Genomic DNA, 23,718 nt, shown 5'->3' with positions numbered 1-23,718 from the left:
GCGATTCACCCTTTACGTTTATAGCAAGTTTTGTATCTGATGTACTCTATCAATTTGAATGAATAAATATCGTTTTGTTTTTGTCAAAAAAAAATCTATTGATAAATGTTAAGAACACTCTCTTTCTAATACAACTAGTAAAAGACCCGTGCATTCGCACGGGTCGCGAGCCATTACGATAATTATCGTCACAATCAACATATATAACCGAATAATAAAAATAATTTGAACAGAAAAAACTTTTAGTTAAGAAAATATACATAGTGAACTTCCAAAAGTTATCACCACTTGAATATGCTGAAACCTTAACAAAAGTAGAGCTTGTTGAATAAAGTGTCAACACCACTCTTATTACGACAATAGTTTAAAATATAACGATAAGCATATAACATAGATGAAAATATATTACAAACTATAAGTTCTCAAAAACTTCTTTGAAAACGACATTGGTGGTAGACTTCAATGCATGATTTTCTTTGTCATGAATTACGATCTTAAGACCTTTTTTGCTCTTTACCCTTGATATTGCCACATACAGTTGACCATGACTAAACACACTCCAAGGAAGATATAATCCAACATAATCCAGTGATTGTCCTTGAGATTTGTTGATTGTCATAGCATAACAAACAGTAATTGGGAATTGCCTTCTAGAGAGCTTGAATGGCCATGGAGACTGTGTAGGAGATATCTCCATTCTCGGGATATAAACAATTGCTCCAATGTTCTTACCTGAAATAACCTTTGCTTCAATAACATGGTTTGCTAGTCTTGTTACTATAAGTCTTGTTCCATTACAGAGACCCTCTGATTGGTCAATATTTCTGAGTAGCATTATAGGTGTACCGATCTTGAGTTTTATTTTATGGTTGGGCAGCCCTGAAGTTGTGAGAGTATTTAAAAACTCAGGGGTCAACACATCAAAAGACTCATTGCCATCAGCTTCGGATCTATCAACAGAATCCGCACTTAAATACTCTTTTTCATCACCTATAAAACATTTAAAAAAAACTACAATTAATGATACAATTATAACAGGAAATTTTGAAAACATGTTGAAACATTGTATTACCTGGAATCAAGCCCAAAATATATTCATTGATAGCATTAACAATCTCGAGTGTTCCACCCAAAATAGCTCTAGATTGTAAAATTTTTGGATCCTTGTAATTATGGACTAAGTTTGGATATGTGCTTTGAACAATCGCCTGAATTGGATCATCAAAATTAGTGATCAACAAATCTGATGGAATGTCAATATCTGCATACCCATCATTAGGTTCTGACAACTTCCCATCTCCGACATTTAATATCCATTTGGAAAATTCCTCCAATTCTGAATCATTGGATGTTTGGATATTTTGTTGCAGTCGCATGTTCTTTGTAAGCCTCAACACTTGACAATGATCCCATATATATGATGAATTGATAGTTGCATGAACTATATCAGAGCGACCTCCTCCTGGTACAACTGGAAGGATTTGTCTAAAATCACCACCAAATACAATAACTTTCCCTCCAAAAATTTGTGATGAAAAACGGGTGCCAGACATTATGTCTTTGAGTGTTCTATCTAACGCTTCAAAACAAAACCTGTGAGCCATTGGAGCTTCGTCCCAAATGATTAACTTGGCCATTTTTATAAGCTCTGCACGATCACTCCCTTTATCTATATCACATGATGATGACTCAAGAGCAGGTATTGGAATCTTGAACATTGAATGTGTTGTTCGACCTCCCGGCAGTAATAGTGATGCAATTCCAGACGTAGCAACTGTCAAAACAATTTGTTTTTTTGAACGTATGTAAGAAGCCAAGGTTCTCCACATATACGTCTTCCCTGTGCCACCATGATCGTAAAGGAAAAACACACCTCCTTTTTGGTTGTTTACAGCTTCCATTATTTTTTGGAAGACACCTCGTTGTTCATCTTGTGAATATATCAAAGACATAATAAGTCAATTAGTAATAAACAATTTTTTTTTCTTCGAAGAAGCTATTAGTAATGCACAATAGGCATGACTCTTTTATAAAAAAAAAAAATAGATATAACACAATCAACATAGTAAAATATACATACCTGTGAGACTTTGGTATAAGCCATTAAATTCTTGAAGTTGCTCATTATGATTATAAGCACGCTCTTCATAAATAAATCTATTCCCCAATTGCTCAGCAACATATCCATTTGGATATGGCATACCAGGATAGTCCTTCAAAGACTTGCGATTCTTTTGCAAGTGTCTCTCAATTTCAATTAGTGTCAAATTGGAAATTTCTTCATCAGTCAACCTTAAATCTGGTAAAAAAATAATAAAATTACAATGAGTGGTAAGTAGAATTTTTTTCAATATATATGAATTACCATTTAAATTTGTACCTCTATTAGTTAACAATAATAATAATAATAATAATAATAATAATAATAATAATAATAATAATAATAATAATAATAATAATAATAATAATAATAATAGGAATAATAATAATTTTCGATCAGTGAGAAAAATTGAGAGTATCAATATGCAATGATGGTTGAGAAATTTAAGGAATATTCTAAACAAACTTGACTTTTGTTAAGAACTAGCATGAACACCCGTGCCAAGCACGGGCTAGAATTCCGTCAAACTTAAGGGAGATAATATTGTGATGTAGCAGAAGTCCGTTAAAGTTCAACATTAGATGAAAGAGTGCAGGTTGAATATCAAAAGAGTGAAAAACTCATACTTAAGCCTTAACGTTTTGGATGAAACTGTAGTCTCATTTTCAGTGTTGTTGCCCTTTCTCCGATGTGTTGATCCACATTATTGTTGGCTCCACCAAAAAGTCCAACTGTGGTATGATATCCTGGTTCAATGTTGTAGGGGAGAGGGAGTGTTCTAGGTGGTGGATCACGAACACGGAGAATCTGAAACTTAATGGAGAGATGTTAATGTGTTAAGTGTAAGTTAAAATTTTATATTGTATGCAAGAGTAGATGTGAACAACATATAAATAATATGGTCCATGTTGTAATGCCTTGAGACTTTGGATGAAGGTTTGATGTTAATCTCACTCGTGTGATTGCTCTTAGCCTAATGTAAGGGTGTTCAAAACTGAACCAATCCAATACAAAAACCACAAACAGAACCAATCCAAACCGAAACTACAAAAAACTGCATTTGATTTGGATGTATTCGGATCACTTTTTTACTCAACCACATGGTTTGGTTTGGTTTGCGGTTTTCATTTTACCAACCGAACCAAACCAAACCAAACTGCAACATAATAAAAACACTAATTAAAATCTATGTCACCTAGACCAATACTCATAGAAACTCAATGAAAACTTTTATAAATGACATATTTTTTCTCTTGTTAAGTTTCTTCTTTGCTTTTTTATTTCAAAAATGTATTTATGTTCTACTTGAACTTTTAGAGAATGATAAAATATAAGTATTTTACATTTTTTACATAATAGAATTAATTTTTGTCCACATTTTTAATTTGGTTTATGTTGTTTGGTGAAAATGAAAATTTAATGTGGAATGAAATTAAAAACATTGTCGGAACCTTGCTGAAAATATGTTGTGTGTTACCTTTTTAACTCGATTTTAATGTTGTAAACAAAAAATTGTATTGTCTCAAAAAAACCGCACCAACCGATCCAACTCAAACCGTATTTGTTTGGTTTGGTTTGGTTCAGATTGTGCTTTAAAAGTCAACCGAACCAAACAAAACCACATGCTTTTTTATCTTGTGGTTCAGATGACTTTTAGCCTCAAAACCGAACCAAACTGCACCGCGAACACCCTAGCCTAATGTGATCATACAACTCAACTCAGACTCTCACAGAAGTTCCAACGTTGTGATAATTTTATTTGTTAGTTTTTGAATGTCGTTTTGTTTAATTTTTTATCTTAAATTTTAGTTTTCAAATGTCAAAAAATTATTCAACCTCTGTTATATTTGATTCATTCACTTTTGATCTTTGGTAAGATCTGACAATAGTAAAATGTAGATGTGTTTTGCTGACATAAAAAATACATACATGTTTATTAGACATTTTAAATTGTCGTGGCATTTTTTTTATGAGTCTAATATTTTGGTAAATTAATTGAACATTAATTCTTATCTCCTTCAATAATGTATAAAAGTACCAGTAACTCGTTATATACTTTATACTCTTAGAGAAAAACAATCACTCCTTACTTGTTTCTCTTTTCATTTCTCTCATGTTCAAATTCCTTTTTCGTTTTCTTTCTTTTTCTAATATACTTTCTTTTTTCTCTTGAAAGAAAGGAACAAAAATATTTCTCTATAAAACCACTACCAACCCACATTTTTTAACATGTTATGCCTTTGATCTTTTTTGGCTCTCTCGCCAGATCAGAAATACGGATTGTCTCACACATAATAGTGATATGTTTATGTGTCATGTGTGAGTTAAACTTCTACATTCGAAACAAAAGTATATATTGAGAAACATGAATGTGAGATGACCAATATATATAATGTCTTTCAGGTTTTGGTGAAGATGTAGTGTCAATCTCATTTTTGGGGTTTCTGTTAGTCAAATGTGATAATCAATCCATTATAAGCTCACTCAAAACTCCAAACACTACGATGAACTATTTTTTTAGTTTTTGGATTTCATTAGTTTAATTTTATTATATTAAATATAAGTTTTTAGATGTTCACTTTCATGAAAGAAAAAAATTATCCAATATCCACTATTTTATATACCTTCACTTTTGGTTTTTGGTGGGATCTAGTAATAGAAAAATGTAGACGTGTTATGTTAAATTAACAAATTACATATTTATCAGACATTTAAAAATGATGTGATATTTTTTTAATTGATTCTCTTTTTGGGTGAAATAATTACTGATAAATCTTCAACTCCTTCAACTGTCCCATAAAATTATCAGTAACTCGCTCTATTCCTAACACTTCAATGGACAAAACACACACTACTTTTTTCCCTTATCATTTCTATTATCTTTAAATTTCTTTTTTATATTCTTTCTTTTTCTAATTTTCTTTCTCTTTTTTTATGAAAGATGATCATAAACCTCCATCCATCAAACCACTATCAACCCACATTTTTTACCATGTTGTGCCTCTGGTTGACCTTATTTGGCTATGTCACCAGACCTCATACGCAAGAGTCTCACACTTATGGGAGATATGTTAAAGTGTCAATTGTGACTTAAAGTTCCACAATAGATGCAAGTAGATCTTGAAAAACATATAAGTGAGATGACCAATATACATAATATTTTAAAGTTTTGGGTGATGATGTGGTGTCAATCTCAGTTGTGTGCTTTGTGATGATCTAACTCATTGTTGGTGGCCTTGAAACTCTAAACATTTTGATGAATTATTTCGTTAGTTTTTTCAACGTTGTTTGTATAATTTTTATATTAAATTGAAGTTTTTTGATGTTGTTCGCTTTCATGCAATATTTTATAATATCAATGTCTATTATTTCAACTTCCTTCAGTTTTGGTCTTCGTTGGGATTTCACGATAGAAAAACGTTGTCGTGTTATGTTGAGTTGACAAAATACATCTTTATTGAACATTTTTAAATGTTGTGGCGTATTTTTAATTGAGTTTAATTTTTTGGTAAATTAATTACCCAAATATCTCAAACTCCTTCAATAAACCGATAAAATTACTATAAAATCACTCTATTTGTTATAACCTTATGGACAAAACACACAATTCTTATTTTTTTTACCACTATCATATCTCTTAATCTGAAATTTATTTTTCATGATCTTCTTTCTTTTTCTAATTTTTCTATCTCTATTCTCATGAAAGATAGGAACATAAACCCCAATCCATTAAATTACATCAATCCACCTTTTTGACCATGTTGTGCCTCCGTGTGACCTTGTTTGACTATGTAGTATGTCACATAATTATGGACACAGAGTCGCACATTGCAGAGAGTGTGAGAGAGAGAGAGAGAGAGAGTTAAAATTTTACATTAGATGGAAGAGTAGATGATGAATAACATAGAAGTGAAATGACTCATATACATGTATCTAAAGATTTTAGATAAAAATGTGGTGTCAATCTCATTTGTGAGGTTTCTCTTAGACAAATGTAATGATCCAATTCATTGTAGGCTTCCTCATAGCTATGAACTCTATGATGTATTCTTTTGATTGTGGAGATATTCATTATCATTTTTCTCATGCTTAGATTTTTTTTTATCATCTTTCATTTCCAAATTTACTTTCTCTTTACTCATGAAAGAAATGAACATAAAGCTTCATCCATTAAATCACACTAAATAGAGTGATGTTAATGTGTCATATGTGAGTTAAAGTTCCATATTGAATGCATCAGTAGATGAAGAGAAACATATAAATGAGATGATCCATATATCTAATGTCTTAAGGATTTTGACGAAGATGTAGTGTCAATTAATGTGGTTGTTTTTAACCTAATGTGATTATACAACTTAGTTCATGTTAGCTCTTTTCTTGGATTCAATTTATGTCCCTAATTTTTTATCAGATTAGGTTTTCGTCTTCTAGTTTTTTTTTTGTTTTTTCTCCATAAATTTTTATCTTAAGAATACTTATTAGAAACGATCCTTAAAATATCAATTATTTTCTATTTTTAATTTAAAAAATGTCTAGAATACTATTTAAAATGAATGACATGAGATTTTATTGATCATCATAGGTTAAAAGTTATATATTTAATGTATTTAATTAAGAAAAAAGATATCCTATTTAACAAAGGCTTTTTTAATGGCAAATTTAATAATTAGTTGTTAGATTAATTTTTATTTCTTTCTCAAAACAAAATTAATTTTTTTCTTCTTCATCCGAGTTTGTACCAAGAACCTCTAATTAACATCATCGGAAAAACACAATCAAGGAAAATCAATAAATACATTCAATTAGATAATTGATATTTCATTAAATGCTAAGATGATTTTGCATCTTTTGTAGAAAAAAAAATGATACTGTTCGTAACATTATAATTAAATCAACTATATAATCTGACATATTTTTAGGATCCGTTTTTTTTATCAAAACAAATTGACCAAAAATAATTTGAATTAAATCAATTTTATAAGCAATTCAAAGGTCCTTGCAATGACATACACTCATACTCTCACCCATGTTTATTTCTATTTATCAGGTATAAGTAATTTTCAAAGTATCATCAGAGGCCGGATCACAGTAGAGTCTAGTTTAGGGTCTCATTATCCGCTATATTTTAAAAGGTGTCTTTTATGTAAATGTAAATATTTTGTAAATCTTTCTTCTAAATAAAGTTATTCAAAGTCATTTATATGATGTTTTAAGTTCAAATCTTAAAGTAAAACTCCATTTGAGTTGAAAAGGTTTTAAATTCTTAATACTTAAACTGCGATGTTACACATACTTGTTATGTTATATCATATACTCGTACTCATTGGTCCTTGCATTTTAGAAGCAATTCAATGGTCCTTGTAATGACATCAATGATATGTTTCATGTTTGAGAAACGAAAAAAAAAGGAAAAATTAAAGCCCAAGAAAAAATGTCACGTCAACATGCTAGATGAAAGTTGAAGATTTTGCTTGTTAGTAAGTTATATTTGTTGTACCTACACACACACACACACACAACTTGTTAACAAATTCGTGTATGATTGAAACCTATGATGATTTAGTTACTCTAATTGGTAGAAAGTTAAGGCAAAGAGTACATGACTACATTTGATTGGTTGAGAAATCAAACAATGATGATAATTTGATGGTTGCCTTTGAAACATGATTAATAAGTGATAAAAAAATTCAATTATTCTTTTGTCATTATAAGACTTTTACAGCTTTCCGCTTATAAATAAGGTAATTAATAAAAATATTAATGCATGTTTACATAGACACATTGTCTTGTCAAATAAATCACATGTGTAAACTTTTTTATGAGGTGAATTAGACTTTAACGGTCTTTAGAATATGAAGATGCAATGTGTACTTTCGATTTTTAGATGAGGTGAATTAGACTTTAATGGTCTTTAGAATATGAAGATGCAATGTGTACTTTTGATTTTTAGGAAGACATTTGTATATAATAGAGATGTCCTTATAGTACAAATAAAGAAATTAAACAGATAAATGAAATCTTGGAAGTTGTGTATTTTTTAGTTTGAAAGTTCAAAATTTTATTTTTCAATACAAATTTAATTTTTTTAATTATAATTTTACCTTCTTAGCTCGTGTATTCAAGGCACAATTTAGCAAGAACCTTATTCTTAGTTTCTTAAAAAGACATGTTCAAGTATATTTCTTTCTAAATATCATTTTTAAACAATTTTGTCGAACCATTGGTGTATGCTTTACACCTTGAAATGTGATCATCTCAAGGTATCAAATTTGAATCCTCTTATGCAAATTTGAGTAGGCTAGCCTGTACAGAGTTTGATTTGCCTTTAAATGGCCCCCTCTAGCGGATATGAGAATGGTTACCAAAATTAATCGGTCATGGGTCAAATACCGAGTTTTTAAAAAAAATCATTTAGACACTTTCCTAATTTAATGTAGAGATTTAATTGAAAAAAATGAAGCTTTTTTTTTTATTTGTTTACAATAGTGAAATTTGCATCTACCAATTTTTTTTTTAAGAAAAACAATTAAAAAAACTTTATATTTTGGTGTGTCTCACACAGATTCAATCCAAACGTGATTGTTAACATTTTTGGTAAATTTTTGTTTTTTTAGCGGAGTAAACTTGGTAATATTATACAAACAATAATCAACTCATAAATATTTTTTTCTTCACAATTTTTTTTTTGGTAATATATGGGTATTTGTTTTTTTAGGAAATGGATCCTTAATCGGCTGTAAAGGGTTAACATCGTTTTTTTTACTATCTTAGTGAAATTAAAAATGAAAAAAGATTTGCATAGGTACCATTGCAATTATAAAATTATAAAATTTACACCGTAAAAAAGAACAATTGCTTTGGCACGTGAAAATCTTCTCTTTCTCGATTTGATTTTGAATGTTCATAAAAATTAAAAAATACTACATTAATATGAGTAAGTAATAATAACAAAAAAGAAGTAATTAAAAATGAAAATTTTAAATCTTGCTAAATCACATTAGCTTTTTTTAAGGAAAATCACATTGCCTTTTTTTTTTTTTTTGAAGTAAGAAAATCACATTAGCTATTAATTCATGTTTTGCACTTCTTTTGATATTCACCATTTCGTTCACGCTTTTCTTTCGCCAGGCCTTTGGGATATGCTTGTTGCTGATGCAATATGAACCTTCTTGAGATTGTAGTCATTTTTTTTTCATTTCCTAGCCTTGCAAACAAAAAATCACATTAGTTTTTTTGAAGTAGGGAATAGTGACATACTTTTTTTTATCAAATAAATACCCTCAATCAATATATAAAAATGGGTTAGGATTAAATGACATTAAAGTGTCAAAGTTAATTTGATGCCAAATTTTAGCCATTGATTGATTTTAATCCAATGATAATATTGATTAAGTTAGTTAAGGTGTCAATGTTAGTCTAAGTTTTGGTCTCCCGGTGCTCTCATATGCTCCCATATCCATGAGTTAGTGTGTTTTCGATTTGACCTTCCATATCCTTAGTTATCTAAAAAAAAAAAAATGAAGGTTATAGATTTGCTACTTGCTTAGTTTTTTAGGTACTATGTTCCAACATAGGTATATTGATATACGAAACATGAATTCCTCAAGTTCAAGGCATGATGTTTGGAAAAAGGTAAAAAAATTATGTTATACATGACCTTGATCATAGATTTATAACAATAAAATATCAACAATCAATAAAATTGATAAACATCATTTCCAAAAACAAATACTACATAAAAATAAATACTTCATATATATTTTAATTGATATGTGATGCATTTCTTCTTTTCTCTTGATTGGCTTCCAAGTCCAAAATAAGAATCTGGTAAAAGACAAAGAACATATAAACACCAATTTTGAATAAGAAATCACAATATTCTTCACACACACAAAATCACAATAAAAAGTAACATAAGAATAAGAAATGTTAATCAAACACTAAAACAATAAAAAAAAAATAGGAAATAAACAAATAAAAGAAAAGATAATGTGGTTGAAAGTGGTTTTTTTTTAATGAGAGGAAGAGGTAGATGAAAATAATGAAAAACAATTTGTCTATATATAAGAAAAAAATCATGTCATGATCAATTTTGATTGGCTAATGAAAAATAAATGAGTCATGATCCATTTTGATTGGCTAATAAAAAATAAATGAGTCATGATCCATTTTGATTGGTTGATAAAAAAAATTAAATGAGATGAGAAATTTGAAGATGCCATGTGTACTTTTCAAAAAAATTAAGGCAAATGTTTATAACTAGCATGGACACCCGTGCCAAGCACGGGCTAGAATGTCGTTATATTTGATGGAGGGAATATTGTGATGTATCAGGTGTTACTTAAAATTTTAGATGGAGTTTTGGTTGTATCATTATCGCTTGTGTGGTTTCTCTTTATCCAAATTGTCGATCTACATCAACGTAGGCTCCCACAGAAAGCCCAACGGTGGTATCACATCCGGGTTCGACGTTGTGGGGGATCGAGAGTTGTTCTTGGTGGTGGACTACAGACACAAAGATCCTAACACTTAATGGAGAGATGTTAAACTCAAGTGTGAGTTAAAATTCCGTATTGTATGCAAGAGTAGATGTGAGAAACATATAAGTGAAATGACTCATATACATAATGCCTTAAGACTTTGAAAGAAGATAGGATGTGAATCTCACTTCTGTGATTGATCTTAGCTTAATGTGATAATACAATCCATTGTAGGATCCTAGCCTAATGTGATGATTTGTTTCGTTATTTTTTGAGTGTCATTTGTTTAATTTTTCATCTTAAATTTTAGTTTTTGAATGTGATTAGCTTTCATGCACAAAAAAAAAAAATAACCTTTGTCATTTCAAATTCCTTCACTTATGGTATTTCATGGGATCTTGCAATGGAAAAATGTATATGTATGATGAGTTGACAAAATACATATTCGTTAGACATTTTAAATAGATGTACATATTTTCAATAAATCTAATATTTTGGTAGCATAATTGCCCAGTAATATTCAACTTCTTCAACAAATCCATAAAATCACCAGCAATTCATTATGTTTCCTATGCTCTCACGAATAAAACGCACACTCCTTATTTTTTTTTCTCTTTTCATTTCTATCAAGTTCAAATTCATTTTTAATCTTCTTTCCTTTTATAATTTACTTTATCTCTTCTCATGAAAGAAAGAAACAAACACCCCTCTATGAAACTGCCGCCAACCCACTTTTTTTTACCATGTCGTGTCTCTGACCTTATGTGATATCTCACCAGATCACATACATAATAGTCTCACACTTAAGGGAGAGATGTTTATGTTTCATATGTGAGTTAAACTTGTGTGCAATAATATACATTGAGTAACATATAAGCAAGAAGAACAATATACCTAATGTCTTAAGATTTTACGCAAAGATGTGATGTCAATCTCACTTGTGGAGTTTCTCATAGTCAAATGTGATAGTCCAACCCATTGTAGACTCCCTCAGAACTCTAAACATTATAGTGAGTTAAACTTGTGTGCAATAATATACATTGAGTAACGTATAAGCGAGAAGAATAATATACCTAATGTCTTAAGATTTTACGCGAAGATTTGCTGTCAATATCACTTGTGGAGTTTCTCATAGTCAAATGTGATGGTCCAACCCATTGTAGACTCCCTCAGAACTCTAAACATTAATTTTTTTATTTTTTTTTTAGTTTTTGAATTTCATTTGTTTAACTTTTTATATCAAGTATAAGTTTTTGGATGTCATTTGCTTTCATACAATTTTTTTATCCAATCAATATTATATCAAATACCTCCATATTTGGTCTTTGGGTGAACGAACATGCGAATGGAAAAATACAAATGTGTTATGCTGAATTGAAAAAGTACATGATTATTAAACATTTTATAAAGATGTGGCGTTTTTTTAACTGAGTCTATTTTTTGGTGAAATATTTACTCTTAAATTTCCAACACTTTTTAACTGACCCGTAAAATTGTTAGTAACTCGCTATATTTCCGATACTTCCATGGACAAAACACACTATTTTTTTCCCTTATCATTTCTTTCATGTTCAAATTTCTTTTCATATTCTAATTTAATTTTATTGTTGCTAAATTTATTTCTCTCGTTTCATGAAAGATGGGAACACAAACTTCCCTCCGCAAAAACACCATTAATACATTTTTTTTAACCATGTTGTGCCTTCGCCTAACCTTATTTGATTATCAACAAATTACAGACGCATTGAGTCTCACACTTTAGAGATATATGTTCATGTGTAAATTGTGACTTAAAGTTCCACATTATTGGATGCAAAAGTAGATGTTGAGAAACATATAAGTAAGATGACCAATACACCTAATGCCTTAAGGTTTTGGATAATGATGTGATGTCAATCACAATTGTGTGGTTTCACTTAGCCTAATGTGATAGTCCAACCTACTGTAGACACCCTTAGAACTCTCAACATTACGATAAACGGTTTCGTTAGTTTTGGGATGCCAATTATTTAATTTTTATATCAAATTTATGTTTTTGGGTGTTGTTCACTTTCATGCAATATTTTTTAATCAATCTCTAAGATATTAAATTCCTTATCCTTTTATCTTTGGTGGAATTTAACCATAGATAAACACTTAAGTGTTATGCTGAGTTAACAAAATATGTGCTTAGTAAATTCTTTATATGTTGTTGCGTTTTTTTACCCGAATCTAACTTTTTGGTAAATTAGTTTTTTTAACGCAATCTAACTTTTTGGTAAATTAATTACACAAAAAGCTTCAACTCCTTCAACAATTTTATAAAATCACTTGCAACTTACTTCGTTCTTTATAACCTCATGGACAAAATACACAATTCTTATTTTTTTATAACCGGTATCAGTTCTCTCAATCTCAAATTTATTTTTCATCTTCTAATTTCTTTGATCTCTTCTCATGAAATAAAGGAACAAAAACACACTTTTAGTAAATTACCATTAATCTACCTTTTTGATCATGTTGTACATCGGTTTGACCTTATTTGGTTATGTCACGTAATTACGGACACAGAGAATGTCACACTTGAGGGAGATATGTTATCGTGTAAAATAAGAGTTAAAGTTCTACAATGAAAGGAATAGTAGATATTGAATAAGATATAAGTGAGATGACTCACAAACGTGTGCCTAAATAATTTGAGAGAAATTGTGGTGTCGATATCATTTGTCTAGTTTCTTTTAGCCTAATGCAAAGATACAACCCAATGTAGGTTACACTTGCGGTCCCGAAATTATGATGATTTGTTTTGTTAGCTTTTGAATGTCATTTGTTTAATTTTTTTATGTTAAATATTATATTTTGGAAGTCGTTCGCTTTCATGCAATTTTTATTTGTCAAGGCGATAACTTTTTTTTATTTAACCTCTATTATTTTAAGTTCCTTCACTTTTAGTCTTTAGTGGGATATGACAAAGGAAAAACGTTTATGTGTTATGGTGAGTTGAAAAATACATGTTTATTGTACATTTTAAATTGATGTGACATTTTTAATGAGTCTAATATTTTTGGTAGAATAATTACTCAGTAATATCCAACTCCTTCAACAAACTCATAAAACTACCCACAACTCACTCGTTTTCCTTGTCATTTCTTTCTAGTTCGAATAATTTTTCTAATTTAATTTCTCTCTTCTCATAAAATAAATGAGAAAAAAAAAACATCTCTATGAAACCACCACCAAGCCACCTTTTTTACCATGTTGTGCCTCTGACCTTATTTGACTATTTCATCATATCATAGACATAGAGAGTCTCACGTTTAAGGGAGAAATGCTAATTTGTCATGTGTGAGTAAAAATTCTATATTGCCAGCAAGATTTGATATTTATGAACATATAAATGAGATGAGTAATATACATATTGTCTTAAGGTTTTAGATGAAGATGTGGGGTTTCTCATTTTGAAACACAATACCTTGGTATATGTTCCTCATCAATATTATTGGACATCCAACTTTAAATCTTAATTTGTGGTTTGAAATATGCAACTGTTAATATCATTCAAGAACTCAATTGAATACCATTTGCTTTGTAGCTTTTTATTTTGGTCAGATTGACAAACAAAATCAAAGCTAATATTTTCCTTCTCGTTTTCTGGAAACAACGATAGAATAATATTGTTAAAGTGCTCAAATGGGTTCAAAGTTTGAGCAAGTATCCCTCGCTCTTGATTTTTTTGGAGATCTATATATTTTCCAAATTATTTGGATAAACAAAGTCAATAAGGGAACACAATGAATAAGTTTGATCTAACCCACTTGTTTTGACCTGGGACTACTTTTAAGGTCTCGTGTTTGATTCTCTCTGCTGCCTTCATGTCAATTTTAAGGTCTCGTATTTTCTTTTCAAATCCATGTATCAATGCTTCATTGATTTTCAATGGAATATTGAAGGATGAACCGGTTGTACGAACACCTGGAATTAACATGTAAGCTATGACCCTAGGAAAAAATGGTCAAATTGATAATAGATTAGAGCCTCGTAAGTATGTGGATAGCAGTTCAATTTCTGCCTCATGTGTATGGAAAATATTCGGCTGAGATGAGAGAACTCGTCTTATGTATCCCACAGGTTTTCCAACTAAGATTAATCACTGTTAAGCGGTGATGTAAGCTTTATACCAATTTCATGATAACTCGAAAAAATATCAAATATAAAATTAGTTACCAAACTTAATTGATACATTTAATTAGTATATCTAATAAACATTAAAAATAAATATTTATTATTATTAATAATAATATAATAATAATAACAATAATATTTAAAAATTGATAATTTCAGCAAGCATTTATTTTGTATTATTTTCGACCAAAAATTTTAATCAATAAGTTAATCGATTGTTAGAGCATTCACAATGGACCTCTCCTTTTGGTTGCTTAAATGAGTCTCTATGTACATGTCACTTGCTCTTATAATTAATACTTAATAAGATTTAATCTTTCAAACTCTAGGAGTATATATGTTACCAGAATAACTCAAGGACTTTCTCTTAGTTCGTTCCTTTTATTTTTCTTTTGGTTTTCTTTACTTTTTATTTTCTTGTTATTTACTTTTTTCTTAGTTTGGTGTTTGCCCCTCAGCTTTTTGCTTAGCTTTATTGAGAAGGTTTTGGTCCATCCCCCAACTCCTTTTGTTCTTGTTTCCTTTTATTTATGCATTTATAAAGTGATGCAGCTGGTTCATAATTGAACCCCATTTAACTAAAAAAAATAAAAAATCTCTCAAACTCAACGCTTCAAAAAATATTAAATGGGTCTTAGTAACAAATAATTGTTGTGCATTTTATATTAAATGTGTAGTTTTTTAATAAATAATAGTTGTTTTCAATAAGAAGTTATTACTTTCAGTTGCTTTAACATGTGCAATATTGCATCTAAAAACCCATAGATCTAGCCACTGTATATGTTCTACACCTAATTTTCTAGTTCTATCTAGTGGAGGCTCGGTTTAAAATTAACATAAAAAAAAATACACATTTGTTGGCTAGTGCCCCTTTTAAAATAGATATATTTTGATTAATGTGTATATACACTCTTTACAACTTTGTTTGTATGAGAGGTAGTACAATACTTATATTATTGAGTAAACGTGTTTTATTCAAAATATTGATTGTTATAATAAATTGTTTTTAAATTACCATTTACATGCTCTTCAAAATCAAATGAGGTTTGGGTTTTATCAATTTTTAAAAGTGAAAACGAACCAAACTGAATCGATGGTGTACGGTTTGGTTCGACCAAAACTGCATTTAAATAAAAGAGGAATTCCCTCAAAAAAATAAAAGAGGAATTTTTTTTCTTCAAATGTTTGTATTTATTTAATACTGAAAATAAAATATATGAAATTCCGTGAGAACACATAATTCAGAAATAAAGTTGCAATAAAAATTTAGATTTTTTTTTTAGCAAAATTCAGAAATAATCATAGTAATAAAATTCAGAAAAACTTTTGCAACATAAGAATCTAGAATATGTCAAAAAAGAAACTTAAGAATCCAGAAGAGAAGCTGCAACAAAGAAAAATGAAACCCTAATTCAAAATTCTTATAATGTAACACTAATCCAAACAACACAAAGAAGAAAAATAAACAAAAGCCTTAAAAAGACTAAAATACACACTAATTACATATGATTCGTGGTATAAAAAGAGTAAATGACAAATTACCAAAAAAACTAAAGTTTGACCCTGACAGTTAATATAGGATGTGCGACCTTGAACTGAATATATAGATAGGAAACTACTTTGTTCTCAATATTATAAAGGTCTCTGCAAAATAATGAACACATTGTAAACAAAATCGATAAAAGAAATTTCAATAATGTTGAGTTTCCTCCCAATTAGAAGAAACACAACCAAACTGGAAGGAATTAAAGTCGATTAAACTGAGATATACTTTAGTTATAAATCCGATAAGTTCTTTGTAAATTTGAGGAACATTGAGTAGCAATATGGTCATCCGCAAACAAATATATGGGAAAATAAATATGTTACATTAATAGCAAAAGAAATTTAATGAATAAGATCATATCGTTATATGATGAAAATAATGTCTCAAATGAAGCATTTTCAAAAATGATATATAGTAGACAATTATTTGGAATAAAATATAAATCATGAGAGAATTGGAACAAAATATAAATCATGAGAGAAGATTCAAGATCCCTTTCGTTTATGCCTTTCTTCAGCTTCAAAATCAATTTCTCAACAAATTATTTGATAATTAACATTCTCCCTCTTATTTTCTCCTGTACAGCTAAAAATCCAACTATTAGCAATAAAATCCTAAACCATGGTCACAAACCATGATGAAGGGGAACGGTCTGATGCAATCAACAATAAAATTTGATGAAATTGTAGGAACTAAAAGTGTTCTTGATCTTCTTACCGTTCTCAAAACCATTTTTGAAAAATAGTAATAGTGATGAGAATAGGATGGGAGATAAAGATCTGATGATAACCATAGAGACATAACCCCAAGTAATGAAAGGATATTTTACCTGCTGCTCTAAGGTGTTTTCCCTGCTGTCTCTTAAGAAAAATTCAAGCAGTTTTATGTTCCTATGAATCACTCTTGATGAGGTTGTTTTTAAGAACAACTCATTTGCTCAAATGTTATTGTTAGATTTTAACTATTATAAATTTTAATTAGGAGCTCAAAAATACATCGTATTAAATAGATTTCTATTTAATGCGCTGAAAAACTAACCCACTTGGTTTGGAACCTTAGTTCTGTTTTTCTCAAGATATTAGATTCAATTTTATTTAGTGTCAATTTCGGGGAGTTGTTTTATTTTGAGTTTGTTTGTTGACCGTAAATGAGTCTTTCACAAAAAGACAATGAGATTCGGCCATTAAAATTAGTCGGTTCGTGGATCAGATATCGAGTTTTAAAATAAAAAAATAAAAAAACATTCTAAATTCGGCCATTTTGACTATTGATATTTTAAAATTATCCTTTTGACTTCTAATAAAAAAATTATCTTTTAATTAATATTTTAATTAAACAATGACACTATATGACTAAATTAATTACGGGTATTTTTTGTAAAAATATAGCTAATGCATTTGATAATTTGATATATTTATATTTCGAAATACTATTTTTTTCAAATGGGTCTATATACATGATTTTACATACCAAACAAATTAACTATAAATAAATTTCTTCCTTTTGAAAAAGGAAAAAAAATATATAAATAATTTTCTTACTTAATATAATCATTTTTTTTTTGAAAGAGGTTGATTATATATATATATATATATATATATATATATATATATATATATATATTGTTGACAGCATGATTTCTTAATAATAAAAAATACTACTATAATATAATTTATTTATTTTTAATAAAATAAAAACTATAGTATAATTTCTTACATAATATAGTTGCTGGTTGAAGCAATGATTAAATTACCATCTCCTCTAAAATGTGTTCATTGAACATTAGCAACAAAAAACAAAGTTGTTCATTGAACCGATTACAAATATCCATGAACATTTCTTTTTACCAAAAAATGTCCATGAGCTTGCTGCACAGTAGTAAGAGGTTGTGTCATTATCATCTCAATGATAAGTTCAAATTTATTTGAGAGAAATCATAAAATCATCATTAATATCATTTAAATTAATAATAATTTCTTGCTTTCTTATGTTTCAATGTAAAAAATGAATTATTTTGTCTAAATTAAATATCTTCTCTATTTAACTGTAGAAACTAATATCGTAAGTCAGATAAAACCATAATAGGTGACCAATTTCTCTCAAGAAAATATCAAAATAAAATAAAATCAATCACGAGTAAGTAACTTTTCTTCAAAAAAATTACGAATGAATAACGCAATTAAGAGTACATCAAATTTATCTTACATGTATAATTAAATTAAATTAAATTAAATTGGAGAATTATTTAGCGTAATTATTTTATCAAATGGTAATGATGTTAATTGTTAAATGGTGGATATATTTTTTTGATTTGTCAAAAAAGATATTTTTTTGAAGGATTAAATGGTAGATATACGTATTATTGCATTAAATTATAATCTAGGTAACAAATTCCTTAATAGTAGACTAATTTTAAAAGAAAAAATAGTTGGAGTTTTTATTAAAAAAACAAATTGTTGGAGTCTAGTTTTTTTTTCACAAAAAGAGGGGTTTCCCTCTGTCAAAAAAAAAAAAAAAAGAGGGGTTTCCCCTCAATTCATTAGATTAAACCAAAAAAAAGAATACAAGAAAGAAAATGGGGACTATACCAAAACTTTTTCAAAAGGTGCAAAACTTGAAATTAGGCATTCACAACCTATTCCTAAAATACTCCTCCCTAATGAAATCAGGGGAAAATAACAGACTGTACTTTTTTAAAACAAGAAAGAATAAAATAAGAAAAAATAACAGACTGTACAAAAATATTTAAAACAAATTCCTTATATATATTTTTTGGAAGGAAAACAAATTCCTTATTATACTTTCTCATTTTGTACTTTTTTTAATTTTTTAATTTTCCATAATTTCCCTTAATAGCATCGCCCTTTTACTAATCGTAGGTAATTTTTTTTTGAACAAGCCAAAATGAGATATATAACTAAAATCAAAGGTGATTCATCCCGCACAAGGTGTGCCTAGAGTGAACCCCTCAAAAATTACGAAGTCAGGATGAAGTAAGTGCCTTATAACAAAAGACACAATCAACACAAAAAGCAAAAATTACATAGTAACACCCATACAATGGAGTGGGTGGCGCCACCATTCATGGTAGCTAAAAACAAAATAATTACGCTAAATAATTCTCCAATTTAATGTTTTTTTTTTGTAATGATTTGTTAAATTGGAGAATTATTTAGCGTAAATAATTCCATTTGATCAAATTTCCTTACTATACAATTTACACATTTTCTCTCTACATGCCCAAACCACCCAAGCCTAGTTTCCGCGATCTTTAATACTATAGGGTATACCCCAACTCTTTCTTTAATGTTGTCATTTTTAATCATATATCATCTTCTCTTACGACACATCCAACACAATATCTCAATCATCTCTGATACGCTTAATTTATTTTCTTGGTTTTTGACATCCCAACACTTAGTCTCATACAACATCTTCTGTCTTACAACTGCTCGATAGAATTTCACCTCCAACTTGAGTGGTACTTTCTTATCACATAAAACATTTGAGGGTCCTCCTCCATCTCCCCCATCGGTTGGTATTCGATGGTTCATGTCTCCTTCTATTTCTCTGTCGTGTTGTTTTATGGAGCCAAGTTATTTAAATGTGTGTAGCTTGTGGTATGCTGTGATCTCCGCATTTCACCTATAAGTTAGAAATGTCTCACCTTTTGCTAATATTATATTCTATATACTCAGTTTTACTTCTGCTCAGGCAAAATCTATTCATTTCTAAGGCTTGTCTCCAACCTCGCATTTAATTTATCCCTCAACTTTCCAAGTAGGACTATATCATCTGCAAGAAAAACATACATCTCGGTGCTAACTCTTGCATGAGTTTTGTAAGTACATCCAAAAGTAGTGTAAAAAGATGAGGGTTCAGGGTTGAAACTTTGGGGAACATTATTGGTGTGGGGAAATCGTCGGTGTCTCCATCAAGTGTCCTCACACTAGTCTATACTCCCTCATACATATTCTTTACAACTTGAATATAGGCAATAATAACCCCTTTATTCTCTATGCATTTCCCCAAAAGCTCTCTAGGAACTCTATTATATGCCTTATCAAAATCAATGAAAACAAAATCAATGAAAACTAAGTTCAAGTCGTTTTTTTTGTTGCTTTCGCACCGGTTTCCGACCCACCAAAGGTGGACGACTAATCCGGCTCATGCGTAGAGGCATGCGCACTAGCCAAGCGTTGTTCCCCATGGGAAACGAACCTGGTATTCCCCGGGTACGTCCTTGGAAGGAGCTCATTGCCACTGGAGCCAAGCAACTTGGTTTAAGTTGTAGTCATTTTAATCCATCTAATACCGCTCCATCACACACCATAGTATGACTACTTTTATTGTCGACCTCCCACACATAAAACCAAATTGATTATAAGTAACCTGCGTCTCTTTTCTTATATTTCGTTTGAACATTTTTTCCATAACTTTATGCTATGACTCATAAATTAACCCCCCCCCCCTATAAGTTTCATAGTTTTACATATCCTTCTCGTTCTTGTAGATTGAAATTAAAGTGCTTCTTCTACACGCATCCGACATTTTCTTTGATCTCACAATTTTGTTGAAAAGTATGGTAAGTCATCCAATGCTCAACAACCTTGTCATTACTCATCATTTTCAATGCTTATCTTACCTCATGTTCTTGAGTCTAAAGATATTCGTTATAACTTTGATCCTCGTCTTTAATTTTTAGCATGTTAGTGTCCGATAAGATCTCATATTCATCGTTAAATAAGTAGTAGAAATTTTTCTTTCATATATCCTTTATATCTTTTATTTGAACCAAAATTTTATCTTCTTCATCTTTAATAAACTTCACTTGATATGATGTACATGGAGCTTAGGATGCTATGGAAGTCTAAGAGTTGTCCTTGAAAACATTTATCAATTGGAATAAGTTATGATATGTGCCAGCTGTATAAAGTAAGAGTCTTGTTAACTGATGCCCCTGGTACACTGGTTAAGGAGTTAAAAATAGAAAGAAAATATATAATTTGTATTGGAAAGTGCAATTTCTTAACTTTTAAAACATAGAATACACAATTTCCAAGGAATCATTTCCTCTTATAATTCCTTAACCATTGCCCCGGGGGCACCGGTTAACATTTTCCTAATTAAGCAATGGCCAACACTGTGAATGGGACCGACTTAGGTTTACGTTTCCTACCCAATAACCTTCTCACGCGCATTTTTTTTTTTTACAAAAATGTTCATGGGGTTTCAGATTATATAATCGAAATACATTTTGGATGTGTTCGAATTATATAATCCAAAATATGCTTATACATAGCAGCAATCATAATCTCTCTCATTTCAACAATTGCGAATTTCTATTTTAAAAAAATAAAAAAACAAAGTAAAAAAATGATAAATCATGTCAAATAAAATGAAAAAAAATAAAAACACCGCCAAAAAAAATTCTAAAAATCAAATAAAACTAATTGAATTTTTTTCGGATTTTTATGAGAATACGAGAAATTTTATAGAAAAAATTAAAAATGAGTCTAAACAGTGAAATTTTGGATTTTGAGGGACGGAGTCCCATAAGAAAAATGACCTAATTCTGAAGGATGTTATGAAGATTAATATGGTCCTTAAACTGGCTATGCATGTTACAAACAGACTCAGAATTGATGTTGATACAACTCGGATTATATAATTCGAACATTCTTCCCCTGAATAAAGGTGTTTAAGTGTTTGTAATCTATAATCCGAAGAAAAAAACAAGAAACACGCCCTATTTTTTGGCGTGTTCAGATTATAAAATTTGAATTGGTGAAAAACTCATTTTTCAACCCCAAAACAAAGGGAAAACTCAATCCGAATTATAAAATCTAAAAACCACAAGCATTTTCGTAGAAAAATAAGGCGCGTGGAAATAGATAGACTGGAAAAAGTAATAGTCACAAATAAAAGGTAATGCAAAGAAAAATAGATTTGTGAGTTGTAATTCTCACTTCAAGAGTAAAAAGAAAAAAGAAAATCGCTCAATAGCAATCCAACAAAAAAACAAGAGTCGTGATAAAAAAAAGATGGACTGAACATATTTAGCTACCGATTACATATCATCTTACGTTATTTTCAGCATATTTTTTTTTAGACATTTTAGTTATGATTTGACCCAAATTAGAGGAGTTTTAGTTTGCCTATGATTTAAAGGACATTTTGTAATATTTTCATAAACGCACATGTACATACATACATACAAAAAATTACACTGTAATTAGTGGTGGTTTTGAAGTGTTGCAATGTTTAATGCACGATAGTTGGTCGTTATAAAATTGCCGCAAAACATGCTCGTGACAGCAAAGGTCTACGACGATTTTGGAGTTATCACAATGTCAAGTTTGCTGCGATTATAACCGCGACAAAATGTATTTTTGTTGTAGTGTTTGAAGTTGTGGGTCATCCTCACAAGGCGCTTAAAATTCTTAAAGCTAATGAATTTCACTCCTTGTTGTTGAACTAAAGTAGACACATATGACGCAACAAAAGGTTCTCCTAATCTTACAAGTGGTGGTGGCATTTTTAGAGATCGTAATGGTGCGATTGTTGATTGTTTTGTTATCTATTTGGGAGTCTTTGTAGCCTTTCACATGGAACTTTAGGCAATTATGTTAATTATTCAAGTGGCTTTTGAGAAGGGTTGAAATGACCTTTGGTTAGAGTGTGGTTCTTCTTTAGTCATTCAATCTTTCTCATCTCCTAGGATTGTTCCTTGGAGGTTCAACGTTAAATAATGCAGTTATTTTCATTTAATTTCTTCCTTTCAATTTAAAGTCTCTCATATTTACAGGGAAGATAATTCTTATGCAGATATATTGACTTCTTTTTGTGTAAGTTATTGACGTTTCACTTAAAGATAAATCTTTTATACTACAAAGTTTTATATAAAACATGTCAAACTAACGACATCTAAATATTTATGAATTTAAATTTCTCTACATGTCTTTCTATTTTAAAATTATTGTATTTGTTTTGCACATTATTTAATGTTCAATGGAACAAAACTAAAATTATTCAATACTTAACTTACAACAAAATGATGATTAAGGGAGGACATATGCCCCAATGCAATGAACATCAATTTACCATTGGTGAAAATAGTATATATCCCTTACTTTGACAGGCTTGATTTCTTTTGTTAGAGGTAATTAAGTTTGTCATTTTAGAATTTTGATTGATGTGTGTTTTTACTTTTTTGGGTTTTGGTTTATGTCTCTCAAAAGTTTCGTTTTTTATCAACATATTTTAACATGGGGTTTGTTGTCCGAGTTAGTGGTGCCACCTTAGTTGAAATGACTGATTCTCTTTTATCGCTTCATGTTTCTGCTTAAAAAAAAAGTCCATAGTGTAAAGAGAGGAAAGGATAAATAGACGAATAATCATAGTATATATAGATACAAATGAATCCCTCA

General features: G+C 29.7%; 1 protein-coding gene across 1 annotated transcript; it reads right to left on the bottom strand.

Moving 5' to 3' along the window:
• Positions 1-224: 224 nt before the first annotated feature.
• Positions 225-1,924, bottom strand: LOC146920958 (uncharacterized). Its single transcript, XM_085710750.1, has 2 exons — positions 1,073-1,924; positions 225-990 (listed from the first exon to the last, which is right to left on the bottom strand). The coding sequence occupies exons 1-2, from the start codon at positions 1,899-1,901 to the stop codon at positions 413-415; spliced, it is 1,407 nt and encodes a 468-aa protein (XP_085566876.1). The 5' UTR covers positions 1,902-1,924; the 3' UTR covers positions 225-412.
• Between the last annotated feature and the right edge of the window lie 21,794 nt (positions 1,925-23,718).

Source organism: Medicago sativa, chromosome 5, assembly GCF_051527215.1.
Source record: "Medicago sativa cultivar Bolivia chromosome 5, Bolivia_mono, whole genome shotgun sequence".
NCBI classification, from domain to species: Eukaryota; Viridiplantae; Streptophyta; class Magnoliopsida; order Fabales; family Fabaceae; genus Medicago; species Medicago sativa.
Note: the sequence above shows the minus strand (reverse complement) of the source record. Positions and strands in the feature narration are given on the sequence as shown.

Coding starts and splice junctions, on each gene's coding strand:
- LOC146920958 (XM_085710750.1), bottom strand. CDS start 1,901: ATGGAAGCTGTAAACAACCAAAAAGGAGGTGTGTTTTTCCTTTACGAT. Junction 991..1,072: donor TATTTTGGGCTTGATTCCAG/GTAATACAATGT, acceptor AATGTTTTATAG/GTGATGAAAAAGAGTATTTA.